The sequence below is a fragment of the Buteo buteo genome, chromosome 3 (genome assembly GCF_964188355.1).
Source record: "Buteo buteo chromosome 3, bButBut1.hap1.1, whole genome shotgun sequence".
Lineage (NCBI taxonomy): Eukaryota > Metazoa > Chordata > Aves > Accipitriformes > Accipitridae > Buteo > Buteo buteo.
In genome coordinates this window covers 26,048,194-26,064,740 of record NC_134173.1, presented here as the reverse complement: position 1 = coordinate 26,064,740, position 16,547 = coordinate 26,048,194, and the positions used below count along the sequence as shown (strand labels likewise).

Below are 16,547 nucleotides of genomic sequence, written 5' to 3'. Positions count from 1 at the left end.
TTCCCCTTTATCAACACAATTTACTACCAATGGCAGTTGTTGAAATAAAGCTTGTACCTTGAAGTCCAAGAAGCTTTATGCTGCTCCAAAGATCAGAAAGCTGTAAAAAGCAGACTTTACACAGCAGACTTTAATGTGAATAAAAGTGAAAATACACATATTTTATATTAATAGGTATGAGACTGCTATGATTTCAAGCAAAAAAATATGAATATTCAAAGAATTTGAATATATAGACTTAAACAGGAGTTACTCAAGGAATTTTGATTTGCAGAATATGGACACTGTTCACTGCTGCAAAGATAACTAGTATGACTGCAGGCTGTATTCAGAGCAGTATTTTAGACAAAACACGGGACATTGTTAGATCCTTTTGGGAAGCTATGAAAGGAGCCCATAGGCCTACTGAGTGAAGGGGGTGTTCTTGGACTTACTTCCTGATGAATAAGCTGTCCCAGCAGCTCCCTGTCCCTTGCACTCCCCAGCTGATGACTTAAAAACCTGTACAGGTGGCATTGGAAGTCGGTCCTTAGCAGCTCTGCATATCCATAGCATTTCTGAGTCCTTGCCATTTGCCCTGCTGACTGCTACACTCATTCTGCCTCACAATTTGGCCTTGTAGAGTTGCCTCTCTTCTGTCATTCCCCCTCCAAATGCATCCTTTTATAATTTCCCCGCTTTCCAAGGGCAATTTAATCAACTTGGAGATAGCAAAGAAATTTCTTACCACTTTGCTCAAATACCAACTCCCTCTATGTTCTACTTTCTTAGTCAAGCTTTTGTAACCCACATTATTTCTGACATGTTGTGATACATTGCAAAATTGGCCTTACTACAATACCAGAAAGAATATTAGTTATCTATCTGGTCATGTTAGATGAGGTGTCAGAAAAGAAGGAACTGTTTCTGAATTTTTGAAGCAAACACCTACCTGATCAGCCATCAAAATCAATAGTCTGTTAATTAGTCTGACTTCGTGAGTTTGCCACCATAGTGACTGGCATCTGTGAAGTGTCTGAATGTGGAATACAGCCCAGGTTTCAAGTACTTTTATCAATACCACAAACTGTTCACTTTCACCTGCTTGAAGTTTAATCCACACTTCTAACTTCCCTTTGTAGCCCACAGGTAGACAAATGCATGCTGTAACCGCTGTGTGGCAACATCTTTTTTAAGAAAAAAAAAAAAAAAGAACTATCACCGTAGTCAATTGCTACTGGAGTATTTTGTATAACTAACCTGCTTTCAAGGCTTTCAGATACTAGGATATAATTAAATATTATCAAGTGCTGGACTAATTCAGAGAGACCCCAAAGTCCATACTAGAGAAAGACAGTGCCCAATATCAAGACATCGAAAGCCCCTTGGTGCAGACCTACAGCATGCATGACATGAAACAAAGAAAATTACAGCAGTGCATGCAAGCTTATGCTCAGAAATCACAAGCATGACAGCTGAAGAAAATAATCAGACTAGCTTGGAGGGCGGGGAGAGAAAGATTTTCTCATTGTTGCTGCATTTTCCAGAGCCTTACTCCGGAATTTTTTGGCCATCAGCAGCACAGACAAGTTTTCATTCACACTTCCCAGCCTGCAGCTGTCAATTTGGAGATAGCTCAAGGCGTTAGCTTGTAGAAGCTGTTTAAATATCACTCTGCTGTGGCAGTGTAAGGGAAAAAATAAAAAGTTAAGACCTGAAGTCTCCCAAATTAACATATTACAAGAGCTTCTGGCAACTCATATAAAAACATTTGTACAGTGTCCCTCCTGTGTGTCTCAATAAAACCAAATTATTTTAATTACTGCACTTAAATGAGAGATCACATGAGAATTCAGATGAAGTGAAATTCAAGGATGTTGCCAATATTAAAAATAATCAGCTTATGCTTGTAATGTTAAGACCACTACACCTGACACAATGAACCGAGGTATACTGAAAAAAAAATTACTGTCCGCCAAAGGGTATAGTTGTACTGGAATTAGTTTGGAAATTCCTGCCCCTTAACTGGATGTTGAACTGCATAAGTGAAAGTGAAGCAAAAATGCCAAGTCAAAATGGCTCTTCCATTCCAGGATAAGGACAGGGGCTTAACCTATGCAAAGGTGGCTGAGTTTGTAGTGAAACCATTATGTAATGCTCGCACAAACTGATTGGGCAGCTCGGCCAGATAATTGCCTCACAGACTGCCTCAAAATCTTTTTAGGATTTAGGCTCCTTTAGGAGCCAACTCACCCCCATCTGGTCATCCAGCTGTGTCCCCAGGCAAGGACTTGGAGTACACTGGGGACTGGACTGTCTTAGCCCCACTCCAGCATGCTCAGGACTGCATAGCTTTGGCATATGCTTGCCTATGTGAATGAGCAGCTATTCCCATTTTGAGATAGCTAAAGTGAATATAGCAGTGATTCTGCTGTAGGAAATCATTCCTTCTTCTGGAGACCAGGCCAGCCAAATGAGAGATGGCCTTGTAGACAAGATATGTTTGGATAAGAGTCAGGGTTCAATTTCTAGCTGTGCTACAGATTTCCTGTCTGGAGCTTGGCTGAGCTGTTCAGTCAGTTCAGACCTCAGATTAATTTCCCGTGTTTGTAGTATGGATATGTCGTGGTTTAACCCCAGCCAGCAACTAAGCACCATGCAGCCGCTCACTCACTCCCCCCCCATTCAGTGGGATGGGGGAGAAAATCAGGAAAAAGTAGTAAAACTCGTGGGTTCAGATAAGAACGGTTTAATAGAACAGAAAAGAAGAAACTAATAATGATAACACTAATAAAATGACAACAGTAGTAATAAAGGATTGGAATGTACAAATGATGCACAGTGCAATTGCTCACCACCTGCTGATCGACGCCCAGCTAGTCCCCGAGCGGTGATTCCCCCGCCCCCACTCCCCCCAGTTCCTATACTAGATATGATGTCCCATGGTATGGAATACACCGTTGGCCAGTTTGGGTCAGGTGCCCTGGCTGTGCCCTGTGCCAACTCCTTGTGCCCCTCCAGCTTTCTCGCTGGCTGGGTATGAGAAGCTGAAAAATCCTTGACTTTAGTCTAAACACTACTTAGCAACAACTGAAAACATCAGTGTTATCAACATTCTTCTCATACTGAACTCAAAACATAGCACTGTACCAGCTACCAGGAAGACAGTTAACTCTATCCCAGCTGAAATTGGGACAGGATAATAGTACTCCCCTTATTGACAGGGGAATTCTGTGGATAAATACATTAAATGCTTATGTGGTTCTCAGATGTTATGGTGAAAAGAAGAAAAAGGTTATACAAATCACCAAATAAAGCCAGTATTCATGACTTGCCTTTACTTTGTAAAGCAAGGCTATATTAATGGGTAATTCAAACCCATCCTAATACATGTTCATTATAAAATACTCCCCTTCCCAAATTAAGTGTCCTATCTACTGGTAGACAACAGCTGAGAGTGAGAAGCAGAGTGAAATATGTTGATAGCAGGGCTTGGCACAAGAAACTGGCAGCAGAGAAACTATGCTAATACAGTCACTGTTGTCTCCAGTTGCTGCAGACAACCGAGAATTTGTTAATTCACATTGTTTGGCTCCGTAGATTTGGTGTCAAGACATGGCAAAGAGATGAGTGCAATAAAAAACAATTTCCTTTAAGTTGAAGATTGGTATTGTAAAAGGTACCAGCCTCTCTACTGACACCTCGCAATTTATGACATATCTGAGAATTAGTTCTAGACTTTGGACACATTAAAAATATTTCATGTGAGAAGCATTTAAATATAGCTGATGGCAGTGACTTACAACTAATGCTAGCAATGAGTTTCCTTGGGGGAAAGGAAAGGTTTCAACCTTATAAAATAGCTGCATATATACCAGTCAAATTCTTCCTAAGGCCAGACAGGGCACTGAGTGCACTGATACGCCTCACCCTGACCAGTCTCACCTGGGGCCCACACCCTCTGCCAATGGGCCTTAGTTTCTGCCTGGGCTGCATTGCAGGTGTACCTGCTTCCAGCTGTGGTACAGCTGTGGATGTGTCTGGCCAGGGACCAACCCCCAACCTGGCCTCATGTCCACAGTCCTGCTCTGCCATGGCCCTGCCCAGGCACACCCTGGGCTGTGTCTGACCTTGGTTGCACTCACTAGGCCTGATCCTGAACCCCACTGACATACTTCTGGCCTGGCCTGGCCTCAGCCCATCCCCGTCCTTGTCCCCAGGGGGGTGCCCAGTGCTTGGGGCTGGGGCTACCCCCTGTGCCCCGCCAACCCTGCTCCTGACTGGAGGTGGGATGGGCCTGGCTAGGAGGTCTCCGTCCTGCTGCCCCCATGGGGATCTCCCGCAGCTCCCAGTCCCCTGGTTGCAGCTGGCCCCTGTGGCACCCTGCCCATTATCTCTGGCTGTCTCAAGCCCTCGCCTAGCATCACAGAGCTAGGGCTGCACAAGACCTTACCCTACAAACCTGGCCTGGCTCTGGGCTCTGACCCTCCCACAGCACCAGTCGCTGCCTAAACCCAAGCTTCTGAGTGAACCCCTCACAGGGGGGCTTCAGGGGCCACCTGAGAATCCCCCCTTCGCCCCCTGCTCCGTAAGCTTGCCAAGCCTCTGGGGCTATTCAGGGTTTGCCTGAGCCCTCCACCTGGCTCTAATCCCCCCCTGCCATGTCCCTTTCCCATTTCCCTGTCCCTGCCCTGGCTCTGTGTCCCCTAAAATGCCCCCTACACCCCACAGCAATTAAATCACTCTTCAGCAAGTCCCATCTGAGCCCAGATCTCTGTCGGTGGGAGGACACATCCCTCTGGGAGGGAGTTGCCATCAGGGCACTGTGGGCAGGAGTGGACTTGCTGGCCCTGTCCAGCCTCATCGGAGGCCCTCCCCCACCATGCCTGCCCTTGGGACCCATCTCAGCTCAGGCCATGGCCCCCAGTCCCTGCCTGAGCTACCCCCAGGTGTGACTGTCTCCTGTCGCATTGCAGCTGTGCCAAGCCGTGGACCTTACTGATCCAGACCCTGAAACACAGGCTGATGGCACAGATCAATCTAGGTCCAACTTCATCACCGTGGACAGGCTGGCAGTCACTGGGCTGCATCTGACCCTGGTCTCTGTCACTGGGCCAGACCCTGCCCTCAGAGCTGTCTCCTCACCATGACCTTGTCTGGCAACCTTCTCAGCTGACGGCCCCAGACCTGCCCTGCTAGCCCTGCTGTCAGCTCCTGGCTCCCCAGCCCTCCCTGCACCCCTGACAGTGCCCCTGGTGCCACCAAGAGGATGAACTACAACTTGCTAACAGCATGATTTTCTGGATTTTGATCTTTACAGTTGAGTTAGTGCAGCACAAACAGAGTTGATACAAGAAGAGGAGCCAGGAACCTCTCCACTCTAAAAACCACACACACCTTCATATAGCCACTGCAAGGTCATGGCTACGCATGTGCTGCTGTGCTGAGCAAAAGACTTGCTTAAGCACCAAACCCACAGAGCAAATGGGAGCTGTCATAACTGTCTTTGGGCTACAGAGGATATCAGCTTCAGCAGCCCTGCAGCTCACTGCAGACCACATTGTCCGGCCTACTCTGTTCTGCACAGATGTTATGCAAGCTGTTTCATGGAGCTGCAGTGTGCTCCAAAGAGCAGCATGGACTTACTCTTGGTACCTTGCTTTTCTACCTTTCAGATGGGCAATCACAACCATGGATGCATTCTTTCATACTTCTCACTGATGTGAGAATATGAAATTTTAGCAGTTACTCTCATAATAATAATAAAAAAATCAGGTATTTCTAGGTTGTTCACAGAAATCATGTGTGGGAAGAATGAACCAGAGAGGTAAGGGAGGCAACCTTGGTAGGGAATAGCTGAAATAGATACCAAGTAATTTTCAGCTGTAGCATTTAACTTTAGTGAGAAATGCAGAGGAATTTTGGCACCAGCTCCAAGGTTATGTAGTAGTTGCATTAAACAAGTAGTAATTAGGAAAAAACCCAAAGCACTTATACATATACTCACGTTCTCTGGTTGCCACACCAATTTCTAGCAGTGCTAAGGCCTGCAAGGACATAACAAACATTCAAGACTTGCTTCTGGTTTTTAATTCCCAATGGAGTTACTCAGTAGCGTAAAGAATGAAATAACAGATGATTCAGCATACTGTTTTCTACTCATTTTATAGAAAATGTAACATGTTAAAAATTTTTTTATTGATTTTTTTTCAGCTTTCTCTGCTCCACAAGCCATGTAAAGGATTGTATAGCAGAGTGTGTGGATCAGTAAAGAAATGCACATACTGTACATCTGGGGTTTTAACAGTGCTGCTAAGTATAGTGTGTTGGGAGCACAAATTCTGAATCAAACTTCCAATTCCACTGGAAACCACACATTTTTTTTTAAAAAAAGGCCATTTCATACTAAATGTTGGCTGCCTTCCTCATGCAGGCATTACAGTCCTTTAACTTTTTTTTAGAAACAAACTATTTCTTTAAACTTAAGGGAATACATGTGCAGAATGCGTGTCAAGGTCCTGTAACAAATACATTTAATGGTACTCTGAATAACTAGTTCAACATGAACTCTGAATATGTGAAGTATCATCAGTACACTACCGTACCGACTGGAGTCACTCTATTATTATTGAAATAAAAAAAATTAACTCTCCAGCCTTTGAAATGTTTGCATGTCCTGTTTGGAAAGGCATATCCTCATCTGGAAAAGTTGGCTCCTTAATCCACAAGGGTTTAAACTCAGATGGTTTAGTGACCCACTCTATTGCTTCCTTTATTTCCCATTGTTTGTTTGCATCCAGCATCTGGGGATAAGGAAAATAAGAATCAAATACACTGAAGGATTCTATTGACATTTTTTTCCTGTCAAACTCTCATAAAGAGCTGCAAAATCAATATGAAGTGGTAGAAATTCAGGAAATAGGAAGGAAATGAAAAGCTGGAATTGCCATTCTGTTCCTATTGTACTTTTGGCCACACTTACACTGAGTTGGAATGACTACAGCAATATCCAGGCTAGGTTTGAACCAAGGAGGTCAGGAGCTGTAGGAAGTAGAGCAGAGTCTTCTGTGGGAATGGGTGTATCTTGGCAGCATGTACTTAAGTAAAACACCCTAAAACATGGACATGGCTGCCTGAAGTTTTCAACAGAAAAGATTCTTGACAAAAAAATGCAGTAGTTTAAATGAGTTGCTCAAGCAGCACCTCTCTCCCACACAAGGGAGAATTTTTCTCCCTACAAAAAGTGAAACATCTGAAAATGACACTACAGTTCCTCTGCAAGCTCTTCAGGTCCTTGCCATCCTGTATTCATGAAGTTCCTGGTTTGGCATTTCATGATATATGGCATCCCATGAAAGCTCCATGCTACACTGCAGCACCCAGAGTAGGTTGGCAGCTTTGGAGTGTCAGGGAACACATGGGGCAAAAAATCCAGCCCATAGCAGTCAACAGAGTAACATTTCCAAAGCAAAATGTGTGACTTCTATCTAATTACTCCTTTTCATTCAAATACTTTAGTTTGAAAAAATTTTCCAGTTTATTTTCAGCCAAGCATAAGTGAAAAAATATTAACAGGCTTTCCTCTGGAAGCCTCCCTGGATGTAAAAGGCACTTAAAATCTTCTAGAAGACAATCCTGGAAGTCCGGTTGCCCACAGTCTTGAATGGAAATTCTGGCACAGAAATACAGGATAAAATTCTTAGTACTACATCTAATTTGGTCATGTCCAGTACTGCTCTTTGTTGATATATATAAACATTTGTTGCCATTGTTATTCAGGATTTGAAGAAGGAAGAAAAAATATTTGTCAAGAAATGTATATAATGAGAGATATTTCATCAAATGGTTTTAAATGGAAAATAACATAGTATAGTAGCAAAAAGTGATATTCACCATTATTTTGTCTGGACCAATCATTTCTCCTACAAATCTGCATCTGCAAATATCAACCTGCAGATCTGCACCCACCTTTACTCTGAACCTAGATGCATATTTGGAACAAGATATAGATCACTTAATGATTAATGCAGCAGTAAACTGGAATCCATAAACTAGAATTTATAATTTCAGCATCACTGTCTTACAGAAAGAACTTTCTTATTACTTCTCTTCCCTTGTGAGCAAGCTTCATCCTACTGTGAAAATAAAAAAGCAATGCTTTTTTCAGAAATCAATGGAAACACATTTATCTTCATTTGTGATCAGCCCTCAGCTTTGCCATACCTTTACTGTTTTCTGCAATGCAGCTTTATGCAGTAGTAGAAGGGGGAAGTGCCTCTCAGACATCTCAGATACAGAAGCAAAGTCATCACTGTCCATATCATAGACCTGGAAGAGTTAAGACTAGGTCTAGTCCATCTGTTCAAAGCATAAAACACAGAAGAATAATACTCAATACAAACGTTTACTATACATTGTCCAGCCTTCTCTCAAGGCCTACGTGCGTAACTGCAAGCAAAGTTACATTGATTATACATCTCCAAATAACTATCACACTGCATCTAGAATAATATTAATTTACACATTTTCAGAGTAAGAATAAGCTTTTTATGTCTTCCTGAGAGGTAGCAGAAAACCATCAGAAAATGAGATCATATATATGAATAACATCCAGCTGAACCAAACTCCTCAACCCAGCTAACTGTGACATATGATAAATTTTTCTAACCTAGGTATGAACATCCCATGACTCAGCAACACTATTTCTAGATATACCAAGGTGTGTATTTCCCAGGAGATAAATCCCAGCTGTATTAACTAAATCTGATGCCAATAAACTGTCCAAAGGTTTCACAGTATTTCACAGAGAGCCAAGCACGTGCAACTCTCTCTGGCAATGAGGATGTTGTTTTATGAAGGAAGCTAAGGACCTTCTGCTGCTGACAGTTTCAGAGTATCCCTCAAAGCCAAGGCAACCAGAAGTTCTAGAAGAAACCAGCAATTATGAACTTTTGAGGTTCATGTTGTCTGTGAAGGAGACATCCCCATTTCTCATCTATGAAGTTACTGCAGGTTAAGGGCATCTGTGCTTCTGAACATAGCTATCCAAGCACAGATTTTATGTGTTTTCATTAACACTCCTAACGATCACACTTTTGGTTAATTCGTATCACTTTCCGGAGTATCCCTATGTGCATAAGCTCCTTGCTTAAACCAACACTGCTGCACCCATGCAAACTCGCTGTTATACACAATATACCAATGTAAAGAGACTTCTACTTCTAGCTTAATACCTTGTTCTCAATACTCATATTCCTTGGGTATATCCTTGATCATAGACAGGACTGTAACATTCTGCCTTACTGGGAAAATTACTTAAATGGCATTTGGCCTGCTTTTTACCTCCCAAAATGGATCTGCAATGTTACATTTTTATTCAGTCCAGCAAAACTTGCAGAGTGTTTAGGAGCGAGCAGCGAGAATTGATCATCATCTGTTAGCATTTCCCCACTTCACATACCATTTAAAATCTTACTATTGTAAAATCAAACATTCAAACCTGTTTTAACTGCTGGTCTGAGTAGCCCAGCCAGGCACAGGATGTTGTATAAGTCAGATATCCATGCTTCAACATTTGCTCTTCTGAAGTGGATGAGGATGGTTTCAAGTCAGGCTGTGTTTTAGTCAACAGAGGATTATTTTGTTAAATAGTATATCAAAGAATGTTCTTTGGGGAAACTGAAGGATTGGAGGTGTTTTGACTTTTTTTTCCTTGAAAGCCATAATTTTAATCAAATAGATGAATTTTGCTGAATAAGTCCTTCCCTCTTCTCCCTAAATATTTAATTGCAAGAGAACTCCTAACCAGATTGTGCTCGTTTTGGCTGGGATAGAGTTAAGTTTCTTTCTAGTAGCTAGTATAGTGATGTTTTGGATTAAATATTGGAATAATGTTGATAACACACTGATGGTTTTGGTTGTTGCTGAGTAGTGTTTAGACTAAGTCAAGGATTTTTCAGCTTCTCATGCCCAGCGGCACAAGAAGTTGGCACAGGACACAGCCAGGACAGCTGACCCAAACTGGCCAAAGGGATATTCCATACCATGTGATGTCATGTCCAGTGTATAAACTAGGGGGAGTTGGCCTGGGGGGGATCGCTGCTCAGGAACTAACTGGGCATCTGTCAGCAAGTGGTGAGCAATTGCATTGTGCATCGCTTGTTTTGTGTATTCTTTTATTATTATTACTGTAATTTATTATTATTAATAATAATTATCATTATTTTCTTCCTTTCTGTCCTATTAAACTGTCTTTATATCAACTGACAAGTTTTACTTTTTTTTTATTTTGTCCCCCATCCCACCTGGTGGGGGGGAGTAAGTGAGCAGCTGCGTGGTGTTTAGTTGCCAGCTGGGGTTAAACCATGACACAGATAAATCCTTGGAGGAAGCAGAGAACAGCACAATAACCTTGCTAACCCAACACAAGATGTTATATGGCAAAAAGTCACCAATGTAGCACAAACTGAATGTCTGACTTTGCATTCCTGGAACACGTGAGAAGGTGCAAGCAAACAACAGGCTTCATCTCACACAGTCCCCTTCCCATTCTCCTAGAGATGCAGAGTAATGGTTTTCATCAGGTATAGAACTGTTTAAGCTCACCCCTTTCCTTTTTCCCAAGCAGGCCACTTTAGAGTATTTCTGAAGTGGAACAAGCATAAATATCAAATTACACTGAACAACAACTTCTTCTCACCCTCCAGATTTCATCATTACAGTTGCCCCTTCAACCTCTCTTAGTCTCACAGGCTGGTGATATATTCCTGAGTGAGCTACTCCCATCAAAACTGATGAGAAAACTCAAAGATTAGGAAGATGGAGGGTACCAAAGTCCAGCTTTGAAGGAAAGATTACTTACTATAAGCTTCTTCATCTGTTAGAACATCAGTAATATATCTGAAATCCATGCAGAATAGCAATTGTTTGGCATCCTGATTCAAGGTTGACATATAAAATAAAAAAGCATAGCATAATAAAATAGTATGATGAAAAAAAGATTAAGTAGTGCTAGTCACTTGAGGAATGGCTGTCAATCTTTTCCTTATTTCTCTGAAGCAAGCAGGGAATTGACACAGTAGATACTGTAAGCCTTCCCTCCCAACCACCTCATTAGCCTGTGTTGCACTGCCAAACGTGTGTAAGCCTAATTTCATGGCTATGAGTAGTTGATAATAAGCCCTTTTCAGCTTCCTTTTAAACTCTATCCAAGCAGGATAAAAAAAACTAAACAGGAAAGCCAAGTCACAGTTTTCAGCTGTCAAATTAAGACAGAGAAGCACCCCTGTTGTCACACCTCCTGGAAAGGAAAAGCCAGGTTATTTTAGAACAGGCTCTTTTAGATCTTAATACTGAACAGAATTCCCCCCAAATGACTGACCACTTCAGCAAACAGATCAAAACGCAAGGCCCCAGCATTTGCTAGCAGACAATGATAGCATACACAGTTCAATTACTGAGTTTTAAGTAAGGAGTTATTTTTGGAAAAAGCCCCCAGCAATTAAAAAAATTAAAACAACCCCCCAGTTATCCAGACTTAAAGAAAAGCAGCTCCTTGGCCAAATCATAAACAAAGACCTACAGATTAAAGCACAATCTTTAAGTACACAGCTTCCTATTAGCACTAGACATCAGTTCCCGCTGCCCAGCTATAACATCAGAGCTGGACAAGACAACCTGTCCAGTTTCCCCACAAGAGGGGCTAGTTTACATCTCTGTATGATGGTAGACACATGAAGAAGGTAATGTTGGGAGGGAAGAACATCTCTGAGCAGAAAGTAACACCTGCCACCAGGGAAACAGCTTCTGTCTGAAATTAGCTGTAAGACCATTTTAGTTTGCACACCAACTAAAACATGTACTCTTCTAATATAGTTAAAAATAATAGGATCCAGTTGCCTTTAGACTGGAAATATAACAAGATTTCCTTACCATGTCAACTAGTAATTTCCACATAAACTAGAAAACAAAACAAATTAAATAACTGGAACCTCATGGCTGCTGTAAAAGAGATAACATACAGATGCTTTTTTCTTTATAAGGAAGTGTCATGAAGTGCAAGTGTGTTTACATTTGGCACACAACATTGATTACTAACACCAAAGCAATGTGGTTCTCAACTCCAAGCAAGAACATTAGACACTTTCCACTGAAAATCATTAAGGATTGAACATCCTTCTTAACCTGGTTTCATTATGGAAGCAATATTGGTGGGGTGATTATTAAAAAAGAAAAAAAAAAGCACCTCATGCCAGCAATCTGAAATGGTGACCTTCCCTCCGGCCTCCTCCCTTGCTGGAAATCATCATCATACCCTTTCAACATATAAGGTGTCTCTCTGAATTTTTTGATGAGCCTCTTTTTTTGGGCTGTGTTATGGTCTTGGGCTTTGGCAAGCTGAAGTTTGCTGATTGCTTTCACAAGCGATGATACATGAAGGCTCAATCCAGTAGAGCAGAAGTAAAGAAAAAGAGTGTATGTTGGCAGGTCTGAGCTGGTGGGACTCAAGCCCACTCTCCCCTGCAAGCTCTACAGTCAGGGTAGTGCGGTGGGATGTCCCAAGCCACATGCTACATGAGTGTGCACAGCGGCAACTCCAGTCAGTGCTAGCTACAGCTTTTTGCTGTTTCTGTCCTCTTAAATCAGAAGGTCTGCAAAACAGCAAGCTTGTCCAACTGTGCCTGTCAGGATATGGCCACAGCAACGTTGTACCAGGTATTACTTGTCCTCCTGCAGGGGCCTGACATGCTAGTTCTGGACTGGGACTCCACCATACCAAGGGTTTTAAGCTCACAGAGCAAAAGGCCAATTTCTGACTGTCACAAGCTAAAGGGTTACCTGGCTTACAGGTGTGGAGACATCACAACTGTGGGTTTGTAGGATTCTGTAATACTCAAGGACATGGAAGTTTTATCCTCTAAATTTCTCTACTTTATTATAGATTACCACAAATACCACAAAAATCACCACAAGCAAGTATACTACCACAAAAATCGCCATTAGCAAACATATCTACAATTAATAAAATTAATATGAATGAACATATATCAAGCTATTACAAATTACTATCAGTGATCAGTAGTACAGTATCGATCAGTACTATGGTATCGATCAATATTGTAGTACAACCAATAACAGCAGCAGCCAGGTAGCTATGTACTATTCCAGATTACTACAGTTTATCATTAATGAAGCAAAATTATAAACAATATAACAGCAGATATATTTAAGATAAATTACTTACATGAATATATAAAATATCTATATGAAGTGAATTAGACAGATTTCAGATCCCAGTGGGACACCAACCATCCCCAAAAGAGGGGAGGACAGACTGAGCCAGTAAGACAGCAGGCAGAGTCCCACTTCCAAAATGATCTGCATCCTAGACTCTGATTTCAGCCAGGCATCCCTGGGGACAGCCCAAGAGCTCATAGAAAGTTAGTCTGGGATTCAACTGGGAAGTTCTCAGAAAGAGAGAGGCTCCATTTTGGATAAAAATTGTGCCTTTTTTATATCACAGAGACATAAGAGGGAGTAGGACATTGAACAGCCAATAGATGCTGTTAATTTCTATTTTTCACCTGTAACAGCCAATAGATGATACTGTTTTCTGTTCCTTCAGAGCAATTTTTTTTTTTCAGACTGTTTTCCACCTTCTCAGATGAAAATTGGTGTTACAGTCCCTTGTTTTCCACTTATCAGTGGTATCTGTGGATGTCTCTGGTTTCTAGGTACCCCGGCTGCACTTCAAAGAGGCCAGCTGCACTTTTCAAGGATGTTTTCTTATAGTTCACAGTGCTAGTCCCCAGGCTCACAGCTCCAGGCTGGCAGCCCTTTCTTTGTCAGTATCTTTGAGCAGACAATCTCTTTTGTTTAGTAATTTCCCCTTCTAACCAGGCCACCTTTATGGTTGCTCACATCACTGCCTCAATAGGTTACTTTTAATATCCAGTAACATGCTAAGTATACAAGATTTGGCTCCCAGATCAACAGCATATTCAGTAGGGAAGTGGCTAAAAGTTTAAAATCTGAGATTAAAATCTCCAAGTAAGAAAGATTAAATCAAGAGAAGGGCATACAAAGAAATATCTGATAAGCAGGGCTAGGCAAAAATGTTTTCTTTCAGAAATGTCAGAACTCAGACAAAATTACTCTGAAATGTTTTGACCAATTCCACCACTAAGCACTGTGCAGTTGCTACAATTTTCCAGCTTGCAAAAATTGGGCATGTGCAGAGTCTCCAGGAACTCAGTGATGCCTGTACTTTATTTGATATTTTAAAGCTAAACATATGTATAAATTACTGCAAAATCAAGACCAGATGTGCAAATAGGAGCAACCAGGAGCAGGGAATCTCTCTGAATTAATGAGCATTCTTATATGGAGATCCCATGAGCATTACCTTTCCCTTTCACTTGTCCCATAGAGCATTCAGGACCACAGCTATGGCCAAGTGCACAGCACCTTTCTCTGGTCCAATCTGTTGAGCAAACAAATGTACATCCAGCAGTGTTGTCCACAGTGGTTTGATACTCACCGATGTCTCAGTTTCTGTTAAATGATATTTTGTTCACCAGAGATTAAAAGACAGCACTGTTGATAACACAGCAAGAGGAAAAGACACTGATACAGGAAAAAAAAAGGAATCTATATTAGTTAAAAATTACAAAATAAGAAGATGCTGAAATGTGCAACTTGCATCAAATACCCACCTAGAACTCTCGGAGTGGTCACTTTCACACTGGCTTGCTTTAGCACTAGATATGTTCCCAATTTCCAAGAATAAAAATGGAAATACTTTGTCAAAATGCACAACTTATATGTTTGTTACTGTCCTTTTCACAGCAGCACCTCCAATGTGTCTTACCCAGCAGAGCTGCCTCTCACTGGTGAGCTCTCTGTAGAAGTCTCCAAAGTTGTTGACAATTTCTCCCATGTCTCCATTGACCACATGACTAAAGAAAGCCTTGACAGAGCATATGACTGCAAAGTGTAGCAAAATTTACTACCTCGTGTCATGGTTTCAGCCCAGCCGGTAACAAAGCACCACGCAGCCGCTTGCTCTCTCACTCACTCCTCCCATCCATGGGATGGGGAGGAGAATCAAAAAGGAGAAAAACAAACAAACAAAAAAACCCTGGAACCTCGATTGTCGGGGGATGCAACGAGCCTACGGAATTCCTGACAGTTCGAGAACAGTGCGACCTTGAGCAGCTTGTAGTGTATCCTTGAGAGTCTGGAAAGATCTGAGAAGACCAGTACAAAAACAAGATAGTGATAAGAAGAACTGTCCTAACGAACTCACCAATCATGAGTTGTTAGTTACTAACCAAACCAATCATATACTAACACATACTCAAAAGAAGGGTATAAAAAGGTGTGTTAGAACAATAAAGTAGCCATTTTGCATGATCTATTACTTGTCGTGTCCGTCTCTACCGCGACACTCGATGGTTGAGATAAGGACAATTTACTGGGACAACACACAAAAAAAGAAGTAACAACAACAGTAGTAATAAAAGAATATACAAAAAGAGTGATGCACAGTGCAACTGCTCACCACCCGGAACCTGACACTCCACCACTTCCCCCACCGAAAGCCGAGAGGGCACCCCCTGGCCCACTCCCCATTTATATACTGAGCATGATGTCACATGGTATGGAATAGCTCCTTGGCTAGTTCAGGTCAGCTGTCCCGGCTGTGCCCACCCAACCTCCCAGGTTCCTGTAAAACTTAATTTTATCACAGCTGAACCCAGGACACCTCGTTACAGCCAAATGCCTGTAACAGAATGACTGTGGGCCCTTTCCTCAGCTGATACTTCGAGAAGTAACCTTTTCTGACAGTGTATGAATTTGAAGTATCAGCATCAAACCATTCACTTTGCACCCAGATCTGGGTGGCCACTGCCAATTTAGTTGCATGGCCATGTTTCATCTTATACTTGCCTGTTTCCAGATGCTGATCCCTTCCTCAAAAAAATTAATAATTATAAAGGGCTTTCAAGATGAATAGTTGCTCCTGTATCACCTCCCACTCCACAAAGGAAGAAAACAGCCACCCTAGACCAACAGACCAGAACACAGAGAACACTCTTAAAGAGACAGAGGCTATCAGATCACAACTCCTTTAAGGAAAACAGTGTTTCTATAAATGAGAGAGCCTTTACATACCGCCTCTTTCAAGCAACTGCTGCATCTCCCAGAGTTGTTTTAGCACTTGCAGTCACATTCAAGTTCTCATTTCGTCATAAGGCGTTCTGTTTCTGGCAGGGAGGTAATGGCAGTTGTCATCCAGCTGTTTTAAGTCCCCAAGACTCAGGGTTGAGGCTGAATTCTGTTTTTTTCCAGTCCCCCATACCACTACTTAACATCAACATATATTCCCAGCAAGGATTTTTGTTAGGGTAAACTGCACACAAATCATGTCTAACAAACTGCAGAGTCAGAGAAAGGACAGACACAGTATGAAGCCTTGTGCCAACCATCATTTTCTTTAGCAGCATGGAATAAAGAGAGTCTTAAGAAATATAAGACCATGAGTCCAATCCTGTGAGGTCTCCCCT

General features: G+C 42.0%; 1 protein-coding gene across 1 annotated transcript; it reads right to left on the bottom strand.

Moving 5' to 3' along the window:
- Nucleotides 1-1,066: 1,066 nt before the first annotated feature.
- On the bottom strand, nt 1,067-16,180 carry ENOSF1 (enolase superfamily member 1). The gene is given in 15 exon segments (XM_075024267.1): nt 1,067-1,322; nt 1,515-1,693; nt 5,987-6,026; nt 6,636-6,782; nt 7,873-7,960; nt 8,393-8,415; nt 9,009-9,020; nt 9,479-9,561; nt 10,585-10,623; nt 10,841-10,913; nt 11,911-11,937; nt 13,288-13,390; nt 14,397-14,461; nt 14,849-14,964; nt 16,156-16,180. Coding segments are annotated over 15 exon segments (1,251 nt in total). The 3' UTR covers nt 1,067-1,091.
- Nucleotides 16,181-16,547: the final 367 nt, after the last annotated feature.